This window comes from Nicotiana tomentosiformis, chromosome 7 (assembly GCF_000390325.3).
Source record: "Nicotiana tomentosiformis chromosome 7, ASM39032v3, whole genome shotgun sequence".
In the NCBI taxonomy this organism is placed as follows: Eukaryota; Viridiplantae; Streptophyta; class Magnoliopsida; order Solanales; family Solanaceae; genus Nicotiana; species Nicotiana tomentosiformis.
Genome location: NC_090818.1, coordinates 60,735,480 through 60,751,281, shown reverse-complemented (window position 1 = coordinate 60,751,281; position 15,802 = coordinate 60,735,480). Strand labels below are relative to the sequence as shown.

The 15,802-nt window shown below is 35.4% G+C and overlaps 1 protein-coding gene across 1 annotated transcript; it reads right to left on the bottom strand.

Moving 5' to 3' along the window:
• Positions 1–10,625: 10,625 nt before the first annotated feature.
• LOC138895655 (uncharacterized) lies at positions 10,626–10,958 on the bottom strand. The gene has a single exon (XM_070180366.1). The coding sequence runs from the start codon at positions 10,956–10,958 to the stop codon at positions 10,626–10,628; it is 333 nt and encodes a 110-aa protein (XP_070036467.1).
• Positions 10,959–15,802: the final 4,844 nt, after the last annotated feature.

The following is a 15,802-nucleotide window of genomic DNA, read 5'->3' as shown; positions in this document are numbered from 1 at the left end:
CCATCGTGAGTTCTTCAAAACCCACTAGCATACAGCCAAGCCATCAGAATTGGATCTATCCCAATCAACCAATTCACGCAGACTATTAATCCCAAAAGTAGCTCAAATCGAAATGCTCGCCCTGAAGAGGCCTTCTACGAATCCACAGTTGTCTTTTTCATCTCCCTAATACAACAACGTAGAATTAATGATCTTATAGAAATACTGCAAGTCTTTGCACTATCCAAGGAAAATCTCAAATCCGTTGCCACATAATAAAATTATGCAAATCCTCAAGATACCACATATGAATCATGAACCCACTACAACCATCCTCGAGAGACACTCACTCCGGCCAAGTCCCGAATACATAGCCAAATATGCTGAACAACCAACACTTTGTTAGCGCATGCATACCATGAAAGGAACAATCGAATAGTTCATTCCATATGCACACTACATCCACAAAGTAATAACAAACCTGAATCATACCAAGATTTTCATATACCCCTAAAATATAGTACATCATGCATCTAGCAAATCCCATGCTCGAATCATCCTCGGAGTCATCCTCATCAATTCATAACTAATCGACAAGCATATCATAGTCCAAGAACTATAATAACATAGGCCCATATGACCTAATCGTTGATAGTAAACTCTATCACTTGGATCGAAGCCACAAAGCACATTATCTGCTAATCCACCATAATTTTCCTTCATGATCTCACACTGCCATCCACATGCATCTCCTCATAGGCTTATACAGTACTAGTCATCACGCCTTCCAAATCATCCACCAAGTGCATACTCATTCTCGTGACACTAGTGCGAACCTCCTCAAACGATCCAAAATATTATCGTAGCACACACATCCCACTGGATAGAAGAAAAACTCTTCATAGAAACCTCATAAGGATCACACAGCCTCACACTTCCTCGCATGAGATAACCCACCTATATATCCTCCAAAGGACATCTCTCTATGACCCTACCATATTCATAACCACTATGTAATCAATTAATCCTCCCAAGTTTGTACTCACCAACCATATACAAGAATTCGCTTCATCTCACAAATGAATAACTGAAGGATTAACCAACACATTCACATCTAAGACTAGACAACACATCGAGACGATAATCAGGCATCCATAGCCCCTCGGTCGCATCCCAAATCGGAGGGGCATGATGGGCACTCGGGCCTACCTCACCGAGCACCAACATAACGTTCATCCATAACCATGCTATCATGCGTAAATGGGACACCATGGGATAATATGATTAAAATATGAAAGATCAATCGACAAAGGATGACCCACAATAATATAAAAGCTTATATACGTGAGAAGGACCTAACATGCCGCCATGACCATCAATACACATAACATCTGTCTACAAACCTCTAAGGAGTACATAAACATCATAAGGTCGGGACAGGGCCCCGCCATACCCAACTATGTACATATATGCAACCATCATACCTACCAACTCACTAGACAGCTCCGGAATAAAGGAGTGTGACAACTTTCAACTGAGTTGGTCACCTATTGTGAAGTATCGTCTGAATCTCTATCTATATCTGTGTGAATGAAACGCAGCGCCCCAACAAGGGGTCGTCAGTATGAAAGATGTACTTAATATGTAAGGCAGGTAAAGCATATAAATAGAAGATGAAATATGAAAGAAGAGTTTAGAAGTCAACCTGAAACTCATAACAAGACTCTAAGGGCATACACTATCACAATCATGGATATATATATATATATATATATATATATATATATATACACACACACATACACACACACACACACACATATGCATATCTATAAGAATCAAGGCACTCGACCGGGCCATATAATATAGTATCGAGCCACTCTTTGGGGAAAATCATGTCATATCATAACATACCCGACCTCGAAGAGGACTCGGTCGTACCCGGACTTTAAAAGGATTTGGTAATATCTCGAAACATACCCGGCCTTAAAGAAGACTCAGTCATACCCGGCCACAAAGGGCTCGATAATACCTAATTGATTAGTGGTTGCACAATAGGTGTCGTACCCAACGGACTATAGCGCGGCTCAGTAGATTAAAGCAGATACATCTATATAAGTGCAATACAAGCAATGACTCTGAAGGGCCTTATGGATCTGATAGGAGTGACTCAAGGTTATTATCCTCCAACTATCGTTATGTAACTGTGTATGTATCAATTATTCGAGAGTCAACAAGGATCATAAGAAGATATAAGATTCAAAGGCTATAAAGGCGGGAAGTGATCCCCACAAAGAACAATAAGTGTCATGAACTATAATAATATAAAATAATGAGGTTCACAAGCTTTAATCTTGAGAATATAGTTCCTTTTGAAGTAACGATGTTATAATCACATTCTTTGTAGATCATGCCAGAAGAAGGAAAGAGTGAGCCTTAACATACCTTTTTTCGTTTACTTAACGACTCAACGTATATATTCTTGAAGACTTCAATCTACATTAAGACACTAAACTTGTAGTTAATGTCATAGAAGGACTTACAAACATGCTTCTAAGCTAGTAGGTCACTTATAGAAAATCGAACAGCATTTTCCCTATAAAATTTCATTTCCATCCAACTCATACCAGCACCAAAATAATAGGAACAACATCAACAATAACATATCCAAGATACTACATAATGAACCAGTCGAAACCTAGCTCAAAAACCTTTTAAAATAGTCCAATATGCACTAACACCTCAAGCTTCACTTTCAATTTATAGTTTCATATGTTTGTTTCATCAATTCACTTAATAAACATATAGATATGCATAACAACATAAACCATATAATTATCAATTTATTTTCCCCAATTTCATAACAACATATAGATATATATATATATATATATATATATATATAGCCTTAAAACAATCCAACAAAAGATAACAACATCTCTTCCTCTTTCAAGTTTTATAATTAATGATTATCGATCAAATGATGTAGCATGCAACCCGTTCAAATCATAATATTACTAATCAATTGATGCGGCGTTCAACCCATTTCAATCATAAGACCATCAATAATCGATAGCCAATACTCGCACACATTATCCCTATGCCATATTCCTCAATATTTCGACATCATCCAACTCTTTAACTCATGCATATGATATGAAATAATGTAATAAAAGGGAACCGGACATGACAATAAGAATACGGATAAAAAGCTCATATGTCTAAAAGATGACTATGAAAAATCATATAGCTTAATTTATTACAATGGCTCAATAAGCTATATAGCATATTCTAGCTTATTCATGTTATTTATCATGAGCCAATTAGGCCATAGAATCTCCAAAATCATGGAGCAATTAAGACAAGTGTATGTATATGGATTTATAATAAAGCTCAACAAGGCAAAATAATCTTTCATATTAAATCATCAAGTCATAACCCTAGGCATGCTCCTAAGTTATGAATATAAAGTATCACATAGTCATAGAATCAATTAAATATGTATAACAACTTCACATAATCCAACAAAGTACAATTCAAGTCAACAATATTGGATATAGTTAAGATCTAGCTACGCATATAAGCTCGTCGCCTCGCATACAAGTGGCTCGTAAATCATGAATCAAGTAGCTAATAGATTACCTATGTAGAGAATTCTCTGTTACAAGGATAGACAAGAGACTTACCTCTACCTGGTAAGCTAAAATCAAGCAACAATCACCTACAGTCCAAATCCAACTCCAGACAACTCGCATATAGTCAAATACAACTCAATGACGTCAAATAAAACATAGGAAACAACTCCAAACAATAATGTTTTGATCTTTAATCAAATTTCCAAAAGTCAACAAAAGTCAACCTTGGCCTACATGGTTAAAACCACAAGTCAAGGGGTACATTCTGGCTACCCATAACCCCACAAGTTCAAATATGTGATTAGATTCCCAAACCGAGTCCAAATCGACCCTCAAATCCCCAAAATACATGCTCTTTAATGGTAGACACATACATCCTCTTAAATGGTAGACAAAACCCCCAAATTTTACCTTACAATTCCAAGTTTTACGTGTAGAAATCTACGAGGAATTAAGATATAAAGCAAAATTCAAGTGAAAACTACTTACCTCTAATGTAGTAGTAAAATTGTTCTTCAAATTCTCCTCATCTCGAGGTTTAGAGCTCAAAATATGAAATGATGGGCAAAAGTCCAAAAACATAATACTTAAAAATCTGCTCCAGGTAAACCCTTCGCGATCGCGGCTGTCCCCTCGCGATCGCGAAGGCCAAACAACCTCCAGCCCCCAGTTACACTTCGCGAACGTGAAGCCTTCAGCATGAACGCAATTCACCTGCTACCAACTCTACGCGAACACGTCACTTTGACCGCGAACATGGAGCACCAAGCCCTAGCCAAACTCCATTGCTTCACGAATGCGAACCCAATCTTGCAAACGCGGTACTCCTGATCATGACACTACACGAACACGAACTGTAGGTCGCAAACGCGCTTAACGAAACCCCTCTGCCTCAATTACCTTCCGTAATTGCGATGAACCACTGACACGAGCAACTTCAACAGTTCCTAACTTCACCAAAATAATCCGAAACTACCCCGAATCATACCTGAACCCCTCGGGATCCCGTCCAAACCTGCCAACAAGTCCATATACATAATTCAAACTTATCCAAAGGCTCAAAATAATATAAATAACATCAAAACCAAGAATCTAAGACCAAATCATTTTCTTAACTTTCAAACATTCAGACTTTGCCGAACTCGTTCGAATTACACTTAGACATATAGGATCGCAACTAGTCTTTGCACATAACCAATCAACTAAATGAATCTATCCAAAGTCCTAGAACGTATCCAAGCCGATAACAATAAAGTCAACTCCCGGTCAAATTTATGAACTCTTCTAGGAACCTCCGGATCCAAATCCGAACATACTCCCAAGTCCAAAATCACCATACAAACCTATTAAAACCTTCAAATCCCGATTCCGTGGTTGTTTATTCAAAATTCAAATATTGGTCAACTCTTCCAATTTAAGGCTTCCGAATTGAGAATTATTTTTTCAAATCAACTCCGAACCTCTAGTAAATGAAACCCAACCATACACGCAAGTCATAATGCATCAACTAAAACTACTCAAAGTCTCAAACCGCCGAACGAAATGGTAAAGTTCAAAACGACGGGTCGAATTGTTATAAAACTTGTTTAGATTCTTGTGTACACAGTATATTAGTGTAAGCTGACATCAAGTAGAATGAAGGTTTAGCACCAGTTCCATATGTCTGATCAAGTTGGGCTAGGTTTAAATATGACAAAAGGTAAATTCAACCATGCTAACAGTGAATTAAAAACCAGGGTAATTCATCCACTTAATACATTAACTCGGTCAGCTCACCTGAACCATTATTCTAGAAGAACCATATGTGATGGAAGTTTATATCACTGAACAACTACTAAGTCTCAATCCTCAATCAGGTTAGGATTGTCTATATGGATTCTCACTAACCATGCCGCTTCATGATCCATTAATAATAATAATAATAACAACAACAATAATAATTACTTTATATTTTCAATGGCATGTAAAATCTCATATAGGACTAAAAGATGCATAAAATATATAAGAACTGGAGAAAACACACTAACGTGACTAAAACATAGTTCCAACAAGTGCATCCAAAAATTATTTCACGATATAACCAAACTATCTCAAGCGAGTTTCTCTCATTTATCTTTAATGTGTGCTACTTACGCCTTCGGTCCAATGTATTCATTTTTTTTTATAAAGTAATCGAATCTAATCATATCTTGCATGCGCATAGTGATACTCATTTTGTGGACACGTAGGACTTTAGCTGCCATATATATATATATATATATTAAAAAAAAATATTTTTCCATTTCAACCATTCTATGCGTAACATCTTGAGATATTATATTATTCTCCTAGAACATCGAGCCTAATCTCTGAACTATTTGCATTTAGACACTACAATCCCGTCTAATCTCACTCAATTTCACTCTTCTCACGAAAGTTTGTAGCATGCTTCTTATATATTTTATAATATCAGATCATGTAAGAAAAATCAGAATGCCATAGAAAAATCACATTTGAAGTAAGCAGTTACGAATTCAAGGCTAGAAAACTTAAAATCAAATTGAGCTAGCCAGCGCATTAACTGGTGCTCGAGTGCATAATTCCAAGTAATGTCTTCAAGCATGAGCATAAAGCATAGCAATTTTAGGATCATATCCAGCATGTGCGAAGAATAGAAGGTACGCCCAACTCCCGTTTCATGAGACACAACTTTACCATGGCATGGAGTGTAAAAGTTTAGTTTGAACTGAATCCAATTTGAAGTACAAGAAGGAAATATTTGGCAAAAGTCAAAAAAGCTAGTTTAAAAGGAAACATCTTACTTCAAAATGAGCTGGTAAACAAATTGAATTTTTTTTTGAAGCCTAAAATCAAGGGAAAGTATTAGTTAACAGAACACAGATTTTTCAGTAGGATGCAGCCCTCTACTAATTGCCTATGACTAGATCCATAAATGTTGTTGATGTTCAAGTGATCCACCATTTAGCTGGAGGCTCTAGATAATTCACTCTTGTTAGTTGCTTGAACAATTGGCTCGGTCACTGTAATCCTCTCTTCACTTCAATGAAATATGCCAAGTTATAAGGGCAAGTGATGAATAGGATAAGAAACAAGCAGACCATTGATAAACAGCATTAAATTTGTTTGTTCGGAGCACTTTGACTGAATTTCGTCGGTGGTTAACGGTGTTGGGAAAAATAATATCACACCCAAGAATAATATCCACGATAAATAATAATGATACAAGAGAGTAACAAGAGAGTAATAATGACACAAAATCTTTTAATGGGGTCAAATACAATATCCGAAAGGAACAATATAATACCACTATAATATTATAATTTTGTAGTGTCAAAAGACTACTACGACTCAAAAGAAATAACACTCTTTATTTTAAATATCTCACCATAATATTACTTCCACTTTATTTTCACTCACATCTCTAATACTTCTCTCTTATTTTTTGTGTGTTTGAGATGAAACTAAATGGCTCTATTTATAAGGGAAGGATTCGTCCAATTCAGCCAATCAAATTTGACTTTTGCAATTGCAAAATGCAAATTGCTTACAACTTATTTCAAGGAAGTCAGGCGCCCACCTTGGCAACTTTTTCCAGCCGCCCAACTTGCTACCTTTTTCCATCTTTTCTTTATTTCTTTTTAGATTAGTCCCACAAATCTCCCCCTTAATTTTGAATTTTCTTGGTCATTTCAAGTCTTGATCTCAATCTCTGAAAATCTTCAAACTTGAGAGGCTTTGTGAAGATATCTACAACTTGATCATGAGATTTCACATATTTGAGTTCTACATTTTTATTGGCAATATATTCTCTAATGAAGTGATACCTTGTGTCTATATACTTGCTACGATCATAATACACCGGATTCTTTATGAGTGCATGTGCGGATTTGTTGTCACTACAAATCTCTGTAGCTTCAATTTGTGGTAAATTGAGCTCCTTCAACAATCTTCTCAGCCAAATAGCATGACAGGTACAAGATGTTGCTACTACATATTCAGATTCACAAGTCGAGAGAGTAACAATTGATTGTTTCTTTGAACTCCAAAAAATAACACAATCACCCAAGAAAAATACAAAACCAGTTGTGCTTTTTCTATCATCAATATATCCTGCATAATCACTATCACAATATCCCATAAGGTTGAAATCATTAGAAGAAGAATAAAATAACCCAAAGTCAATCGTTCCTTTTAGGTAACGAAGAATTCTTCTAGTAACTTTCAAATGAGTGGAGGTAGGACCTTCCATAAAGCGGCTTACTACTCCAACTGCAAAGAGTATATCTGGCCTGGTACAAGTCAAGTACCTCAAACTTCCCACAAGACTTTTAAAAAATGTGGGATCCACTTTTTCTCCTTCATCAAACTTGGACAATTTTATCCCACTCTCCATCGGTATGTTTACGAGGTTGCAATCGAGCATGTTGAACTTCTTCAATATCTCTTTTGTATAGCTTTCTTGAGAGATAAAAATTTCATCCTCCATCTGCTTCACTTCTAGGCCCAGGTAATATGACATAAGCCCTACATCTGTCATCTCGAACTCACAGGATATATCTTTATTAAAAGCTTCAAACAAACTTGGGTTATTACCCATGAAAATAAGATCATCAACATATAGACAAACAAGCAAGATATCTCCATTAGTATGAACTTTAAGATAAATAGCATATTCATGGAGACAACGAGTAAACCCATTGTCTTGAAAATACTTGTCAATGCAACTATTCCATGCTCGTGGGGCTTGCTTTAATCCATATAAAGCTTTTTTCAACTGCAACACTTTATCTTTATGGTTTTTGACCACAAAGCCCAATAGTTGTTCAACATAGACTTCTTCTTCAAGATAGCCATTCAAAAAGGCTGACTTGACATCTAGTTAATGGATCTTCCACTTCATTTGCGCAGCCAAAAAGATCAGCAAACGAATCGTCTTTATGCGGGCAACAGGTACATAGACTTATTTATAGTCAATGCCTTGCCTTTGCTTGTAGCCTTTAGCCACAAGTCGTGCAGTGTATCTCTCCACATCTCCATCAATATTTTTCTTTATCTTGTATACACATTTTATTCTAATTGCTCGATGACCCTTGGGAAGAGTTATTAACTCCCAAGTGTTATTCTTCTCTATTGACTCGATCTCTTCTTCCATGGATTGTCTCCACCTTTTGTTTGTAACAACTTCATCAAAGTTCATTGGTTCACTGTCAGCAAAGAGACAATATAAAAAATTAAAATTAGTAACTTCTTCTGTGTCCTCATAGAGCTCTTGAATACTCTTTGTCCTTTACGGCTGTTCATTTGAACTTTCTTGAGAAGAGGGAGATGCAACATTGGTTGGAGAGGGAGGTGGAGTTGTATCTTGCACAGGTTCCATGGTCTCTAGTTCTTCTTCATCACCAATGTATGGAAGAAAATCATATAAAGTTTCTTCCTGAGCTTCCCAATTCCATGATAATTCTTCATCAAATTCAACATCGCGACTTACCACCACCTTGCCACTGCTTCGGTTGTATAACTTGTAGACTTTTGAACTCGTATCATAGCCAACAAACACATGCTTGACAATTCTATCGTCAATCTTCGCTCTCCCTTGTTGTGCCACATGACCATATGCTATGCTCCCAAAGATTCTCATGTGCTTGACACTTGATTTTCTTCCACTCCATGCTTCTTGGGGGGGTTGATCTCTAACATTTCTTGTTGGAGACCTGTTGTTCAAATAAACTGCACAAGAAACAGGTCCGGCCCAAAATTCTTTGGGCATACTTTTAGCTTTTAACATACATCTAGCCATATTAAGAATGGTTCGATTCTTTCTCTCTGCAACTCTATTGTGTTGGGGTGAATAAGGTATCGTTAGAGGGCAACGAATTCCATGAGACTGATAGAAATCATTAAATTCTTTTGAAGTGAATTCGCCTCCTCTATCGGACCTCAAAGCTTTTATTTCATAGACAATTTTTTTTTCCACAAGTACTTTAAAAAAATTAAAAGCAGCAAAAGCTTCAGATTTTTGGTTCAAAAAATAAACCCAAATCTTTCTACTAAATTCATCAATGAAGAGCAGAAAGTGTTTACTTTTATCAAAGGAATGTGGATTGTGAACAAGCTGGAGCGGTTTGGTTGATCTTGACATGGCCTCCTTTGGAAAACTTCTTCTTGCATGTTTTCCAAGAAGACAAGCTTCACACAATTGATTGGGATGGCTGATTGATGGTATCACATGCACTATGTTCTTTTCTCCCATTAATTTGAGCGCTTCAAAATTCAAGTGCCCAAATCGCATGTTCCAACACCATGATTCATCTTGCACATTAGCCTTCAAACACTTTGCATCAATTGTCTTAAGATTCAGAGAAAATAATTTATTCTTTGCCATATGCGTTTTAGCAATTAGAATTCCGCTTGAATTTTTAAGCCAAAGATGCATATTTTTCATGTGGATGTCATATTCCTTTTCAAAAAGTTGGCCCAATCTCATAATATTACTTTTTAATTTTAGGACATAATAAACATCTTGAATTAACTTATGGTCACTATTTTTTATAGGAGATCAGAATCGTACCTATCCATTCGATTTGAATCTTTGAGGTATCTCCAAAGGACACATTACCTCTCACCGTTTTATTGATCTTAACAAATTTTTCTTTGCATCCACACATATGATTGCTTGCTCCATTGTCCAAATATCACGAGCTACAATCATCCATGTCTTTTTCTTCGAGTGCCAGCAACAACGTTGACTCATCTTCTTCTTTCTTGTCGTCAACAAGGTTGGCTTTGTTTTTCAACATTGATACGACATTCTCAAGAGTAATGACCAAATTTATGACAATTATAACACTTAATTTTTGATTTGTCATTCCTTTTTTCATTATTTTTTTGGTAGTAGCCACGTCCTCTTTCTTTTCTTTGTCCACGACCACGACCTCTGAATATTTGGTGGATTTTAACTTCATTGTTGAAGTTGTTACTGTTACTTCTTTCTCTTCCATGACCGCCACGGCCTCATCCCCGTCCATTCCCTCGATAGCTCTTTTCACCTCCATAATCCTTGAAGGATGTCTGAGTTTTAAGAAACTGCTCCAATGGCATTTCTTGTCTCCTATTGATCTTTTTTTCGTGGTCCTGTAAAGAACCCTCCAATTGCTCCACCATCATAGAGTCTAAATCTTTAGATTCCTCAATAGTACATACCACCAAATCAAATTTGGGTGTTAAAGTGCGAATGATCTTTTCTACCACACGGACATCTTCTATGTCCTCGCCGTATCTTATCAATTGATTTACACCAGCCTTCACTTTTGAACAATAATCTGAAATGCATTCGAATTCTCTCATTTTTAAAACTTTAAAATCAGCCCTTAGAGTTTGAAGTTTTACCTTTCTCACCTTATCAACTCCTTGAAGAGAATTTTGTAAAATTTTTCAAGCTTCCTTTGAGGTGGTAGCATCGGCCATCTTCTGAAATATGGAATCATCCAGACATTGGTGGATGAGCATGGGGGCTTGTTGATCCTTCTTCTTTGTCGTTGCCAAGACATCTTTTTCATTTTGAGGCAGAGCTTGCTCATTATGGGGTTTTGCATACCCTCTGTCTACGATTTCCCACATATCCTGGGATCCAAGAATGACTTTCATACGTAGACATCATTTCTCATAATTATCTTTTGTGAGACGGGGGTACTGAAAAGATATCGGACCATTATTCGTCACGGCTCTGATACCACTTTGTTAGGAAAAATAATATCTCGCCTAGGAATAATGTCCACGATAAATAATAATAACACAAGAGAGTAACAATGACACCAAATCTTTTAACGGGGTAAAATACAATACCCGAAAGGAGCAATATAATATCACTATAATATTACAACTTTGTAGTGTCAAAAGACTACTACGACTCAAAAGAAATACCACTATTTATTTTAAATATCTCACCACAATATTACTCCTACTCTATTTCTCACAGACTATAAAATAGTTTGTGGATTACTCTCACAACTCTAATACTTCTCTCTTATTTTTGATGTATTTGAGATGAAATTAAATGACTTTATTTATAAGGGAAAGATTCGTTCAATTCAGCCAATCAAATTTGACTTTTGCAATTGCAAAATACAAATTGCTTACAACTTGTTTCAAGGAAGTCAGGCGCCCACTTGGCAAATTTTTCCAGCCGCCCAACTTGCAACCTTTTTCCATCTTTTCTTTATTTCCTTTTCAATGGGTCTCACAAAGGGTGCTCTATAACAAAATTGATAATGCACACGGGCATCTTGCCACTAGGGGCGAATGTAGTGTTGAACCGATGAGTTCAATTGAACTCATAACTTTCGATGCGAAATAAAAATTTATATACAAAAATTTATTAAAATTGCAAATATAGTTGATATGAACCCATAACTTTAAAAGTATAATGAGTTCAATGCTAAAAATCTTGAAAGTTGAACCCATAGGATAATCATGAATCTGCCTCTGCTTCCCACAACTACATTACTAATTAACTAGTTTCCAACACTTCTATAATAGGCTTAATTCAACTTAGGATTGCTCAAGAATCAATCTCTGTTTGTAAATCTGCATCAATAAGAAAAGCATATATTAAGTTCTGGAACAAAATATTGAACAAACTTCCTTTTTTTTTTTTTGGAAAAAAGAAAAGAAGAAAGATTACAGTAAATTTTTAAGTAATTTTAACTTCAAGTTATTTTTGGAGTGTAGAACATACTTATGTGGCAACCTGTAATTCATAAGTTTATGTGTGCAGTAGCGTAGGCGCTATTTTTTACTTTCTTTCTCTTATTGGATCACTCAATTAATTTCCCCTTCTCTATGTGTTCAGCTTCCTAAACCAATTGCTTTTCAGACCCTCTTCCCGTTAGTTACAAACAGGAGGAGTTCTGGAGTTGATAAAGAAAAGGGAAAGAAGGAGCTGGAAGGGGTTTGTTGGGGATAAAGTGCGGTGTCAAATTAAAACTTGAGATTCACCCTTGGAATTGAAATCACGTATATGTGTAAGGCTAAAGAATGATTTCTAATAATGATAAGATTACATTTCAGTGACAGAAAAGTAATTATTAAAAAAGACAAGTGTCAAGGCAAAGGATGGAATTAATGTGCATATCAGAGATGACAACATTCGTTCTCACTTAGTTACTCACACCAAATCCCTAATGTGTTGCTCGAACTAGAATCAGTCAATCTTTGAGAGATACATTTACTTATCATTAGTATCACTTCATACAGAGTCAAAATACATCGACAATCCCTTAAAATTTTTCACATTATTCACTTAAATATTTTATTTTCAGTTTATTCCATTCGAACACTTAAATCATGTTTTTTACTCTGTCATTTAGACACAAAATTAATAAGAAGTCATACACAAAAAATACTTGTAATTCACATGCCAAAGTGATGAATAAGATAGCGGCACATGGATTTAACAAATTTAAAAAGAAACTTATGAAAAAAAATAACTGTCTCTTTACAGCGCACCAAACCCCTTTCTTCATCAGCCGAGATCGGTGTTTCCTCCACAGCGCCTTCCGGCAAAATGGCAACTTATACACAATCAACAAAAAGGAGGTTCACGAGCCCATATGGGCAGCAACAACAAACAGTCGCACATTCCGCCGTCATCCCTCCGGCAACCTTTACGAATCACGCCGCCTTCCGAAACCCACCTTGTGATGACGAAGCTTGGCCCAATAAAAGTGGCTGTCGCTGCCGTTTCACCAAAATTGATGACAATGCATCGATAAAAGTGATGACGGCAAAATCATGACTTAATCTGGAGATTTACCATTAAAATTGAAAGAACTTGAAGCTAGGAATCGAAATTTGAAACCCTCGATTTGTTGATGTTTTTGTTAAATAAATATTGAGGTTTGCTCTTAACATCATTGTCAACTTACGTGTGAAGTTTGGTGTGTTTTGGTTGAGTATTGGGCTGTTTGGAATTGAAGCCTCCATTGTCGGGTCAATGAAGATCTATGTTTTTTGAATATTCACAAGGTAGGTATTGTTAGATCTTGGTGAAGAAATTGAACCTGGAACCCATTTGAAACTGAATTGTTTGATGTCATAAAGCTTAATGGCCTAGAAACAGGAAGCAATATGGACATTGTACCTATTTTTATCTCTGGTTCCTTTTGAATTGCTGAGGAACATTTTTTAGGCAACAGTTATTCATTTTCCAGCGATCATTTTTTTGACAAGAAGTATGAGGATTTTTTTTTTTTTTTTTCAGATCATTTCTAAGTGTTTGAAAAATGTGAGTAACACTTGCTTTGCCATGTCAAACTTTTGTGTCTAAATGACACAGTAAAGATATGGTTTAAATGTTCAAATGGAACAAACTTAAAATAAAATATTTAAGTGAAAAGTGTAGACAATTTTAAAGGGCTATCGATATATATTTTGCCTTATAATATTTGTGTGACTGTAAAAATTTTAAAACTTATGACCTGGAATCTGTCATATCGCTTGTGTGGCTATAAATGCTCTCATTAAGAAAATATTAAAAAGTGCCAATCTTTTTTAAACAGACTAATAAAAAAATAATGTCAATTTTTTTGAAAGAGGAGAATTATATAATAATGAAGTACAATATTATAGCAAGTGATCAATTTTAACTTAAACATCATAGTGTAATATTGTAGCAACTGATCAATTTTAACTAAAACATCATATGCATACTTTGAAAGAATAACATGATCAAATATTGCTCATACCACATGCTCCTCTCAAAACTCAATTTATGGTAGACGTTACTAAAATGAAATCATTTATCCGTAAGCATATATCCAAGGACACAATCCAAGCTTTTCAGAAACATAGGGAAAAAATCATACGTTCCATCTATTCTCAAATCTTATCTCAAAATTTATGCATAAAACATCATAGAAATATGCAATTTAACAAAAACTGGTCACGGGTTAAGCCGTCACTCACATTTTATTTTCAATATTTGGCGTATTGTCTCCAACGAATGAACTCTGTCAAACTCTTTATTAGGTTTTATATTACAACTCTTTAGAACTCCCTAAAATTACTCACGGTGTGATCACAGTGACTTTGAAACCTCCTTCCAGCTTTTATCTCTTATTCTTTTGGAGCTGCACATGCTGAGTCTTCTACGACACACTATTACTGTAATCAAAGTAGCTATGAATTTCATATAGCAATTCCATCATTCATACATAATTTCATGCAGAGACAGATCTAATATTTAAGTTTAATGTGTTGGACCTTTAAGGTTCTTAGCACGTACTAAGCTCATTTAATTTTTGGATTTGTTATGGATTCAGATTTTGCTAAAACTCTAGTTGGTTTACACACACTAAAGATATGGTAAAAGATATGGTTTAAATGTTCAAATGGAACAAACTTAAAATAAAATATTTAAGTGAAAAGTGTAGACAATTTTAAAGGGCTATCGATATATATTTTGCCTTATAATATTTGTGTGACTGTAAAATTTTTAAAACTTATGACCTGGAATCTGTCATATCGCTTGTGTGGCTATAAATGCTCTCATTAAGAAAATATTAAAAAGTGCCAATCTTTTTTAAACAGACTAATAAAAAAATAATGTCAATTTTTTTGAAAGAGGAGAATTATATAATAATGAAGTACAATATTATAGCAAGTGATCAATTTTAACTTAAACATCATAGTGTAATATTGTAGCAACTGATCAATTTTAACTAAAACATCATATGCATACTTTGAAAGAATAACATGATCAAATATTGCTCATACCACATGCTCCTCTCAAAACTCAATTTATGGTAGACGTTACTAAAATGAAATCATTTATCCGTAAGCATATATCCAAGGACACAATCCAAGCTTTTCAGAAACATAGGGAAAAAATCATACGTTCCATCTATTCTCAAATCTTATCTCAAAATTTATGCATAAAACATCATAGAAATATGCAATTTAACAAAAACTGGTCACGGGTTAAGCCGTCACTCACATTTTATTTTCAATATTTGGCGTATTGTCTCCAACGAATGAACTCTGTCAAACTCTTTATTAGGTTTTATATTACAACTCTTTAGAACTCCCTAAAATTACTCACGGTGTGATCACAGTGACTTTGAAACCTCCTTCCAGCTTTTATCTCTTATTCTTTTGGAGCTGCACATGCTGAGTCTTCTACGACACACTAT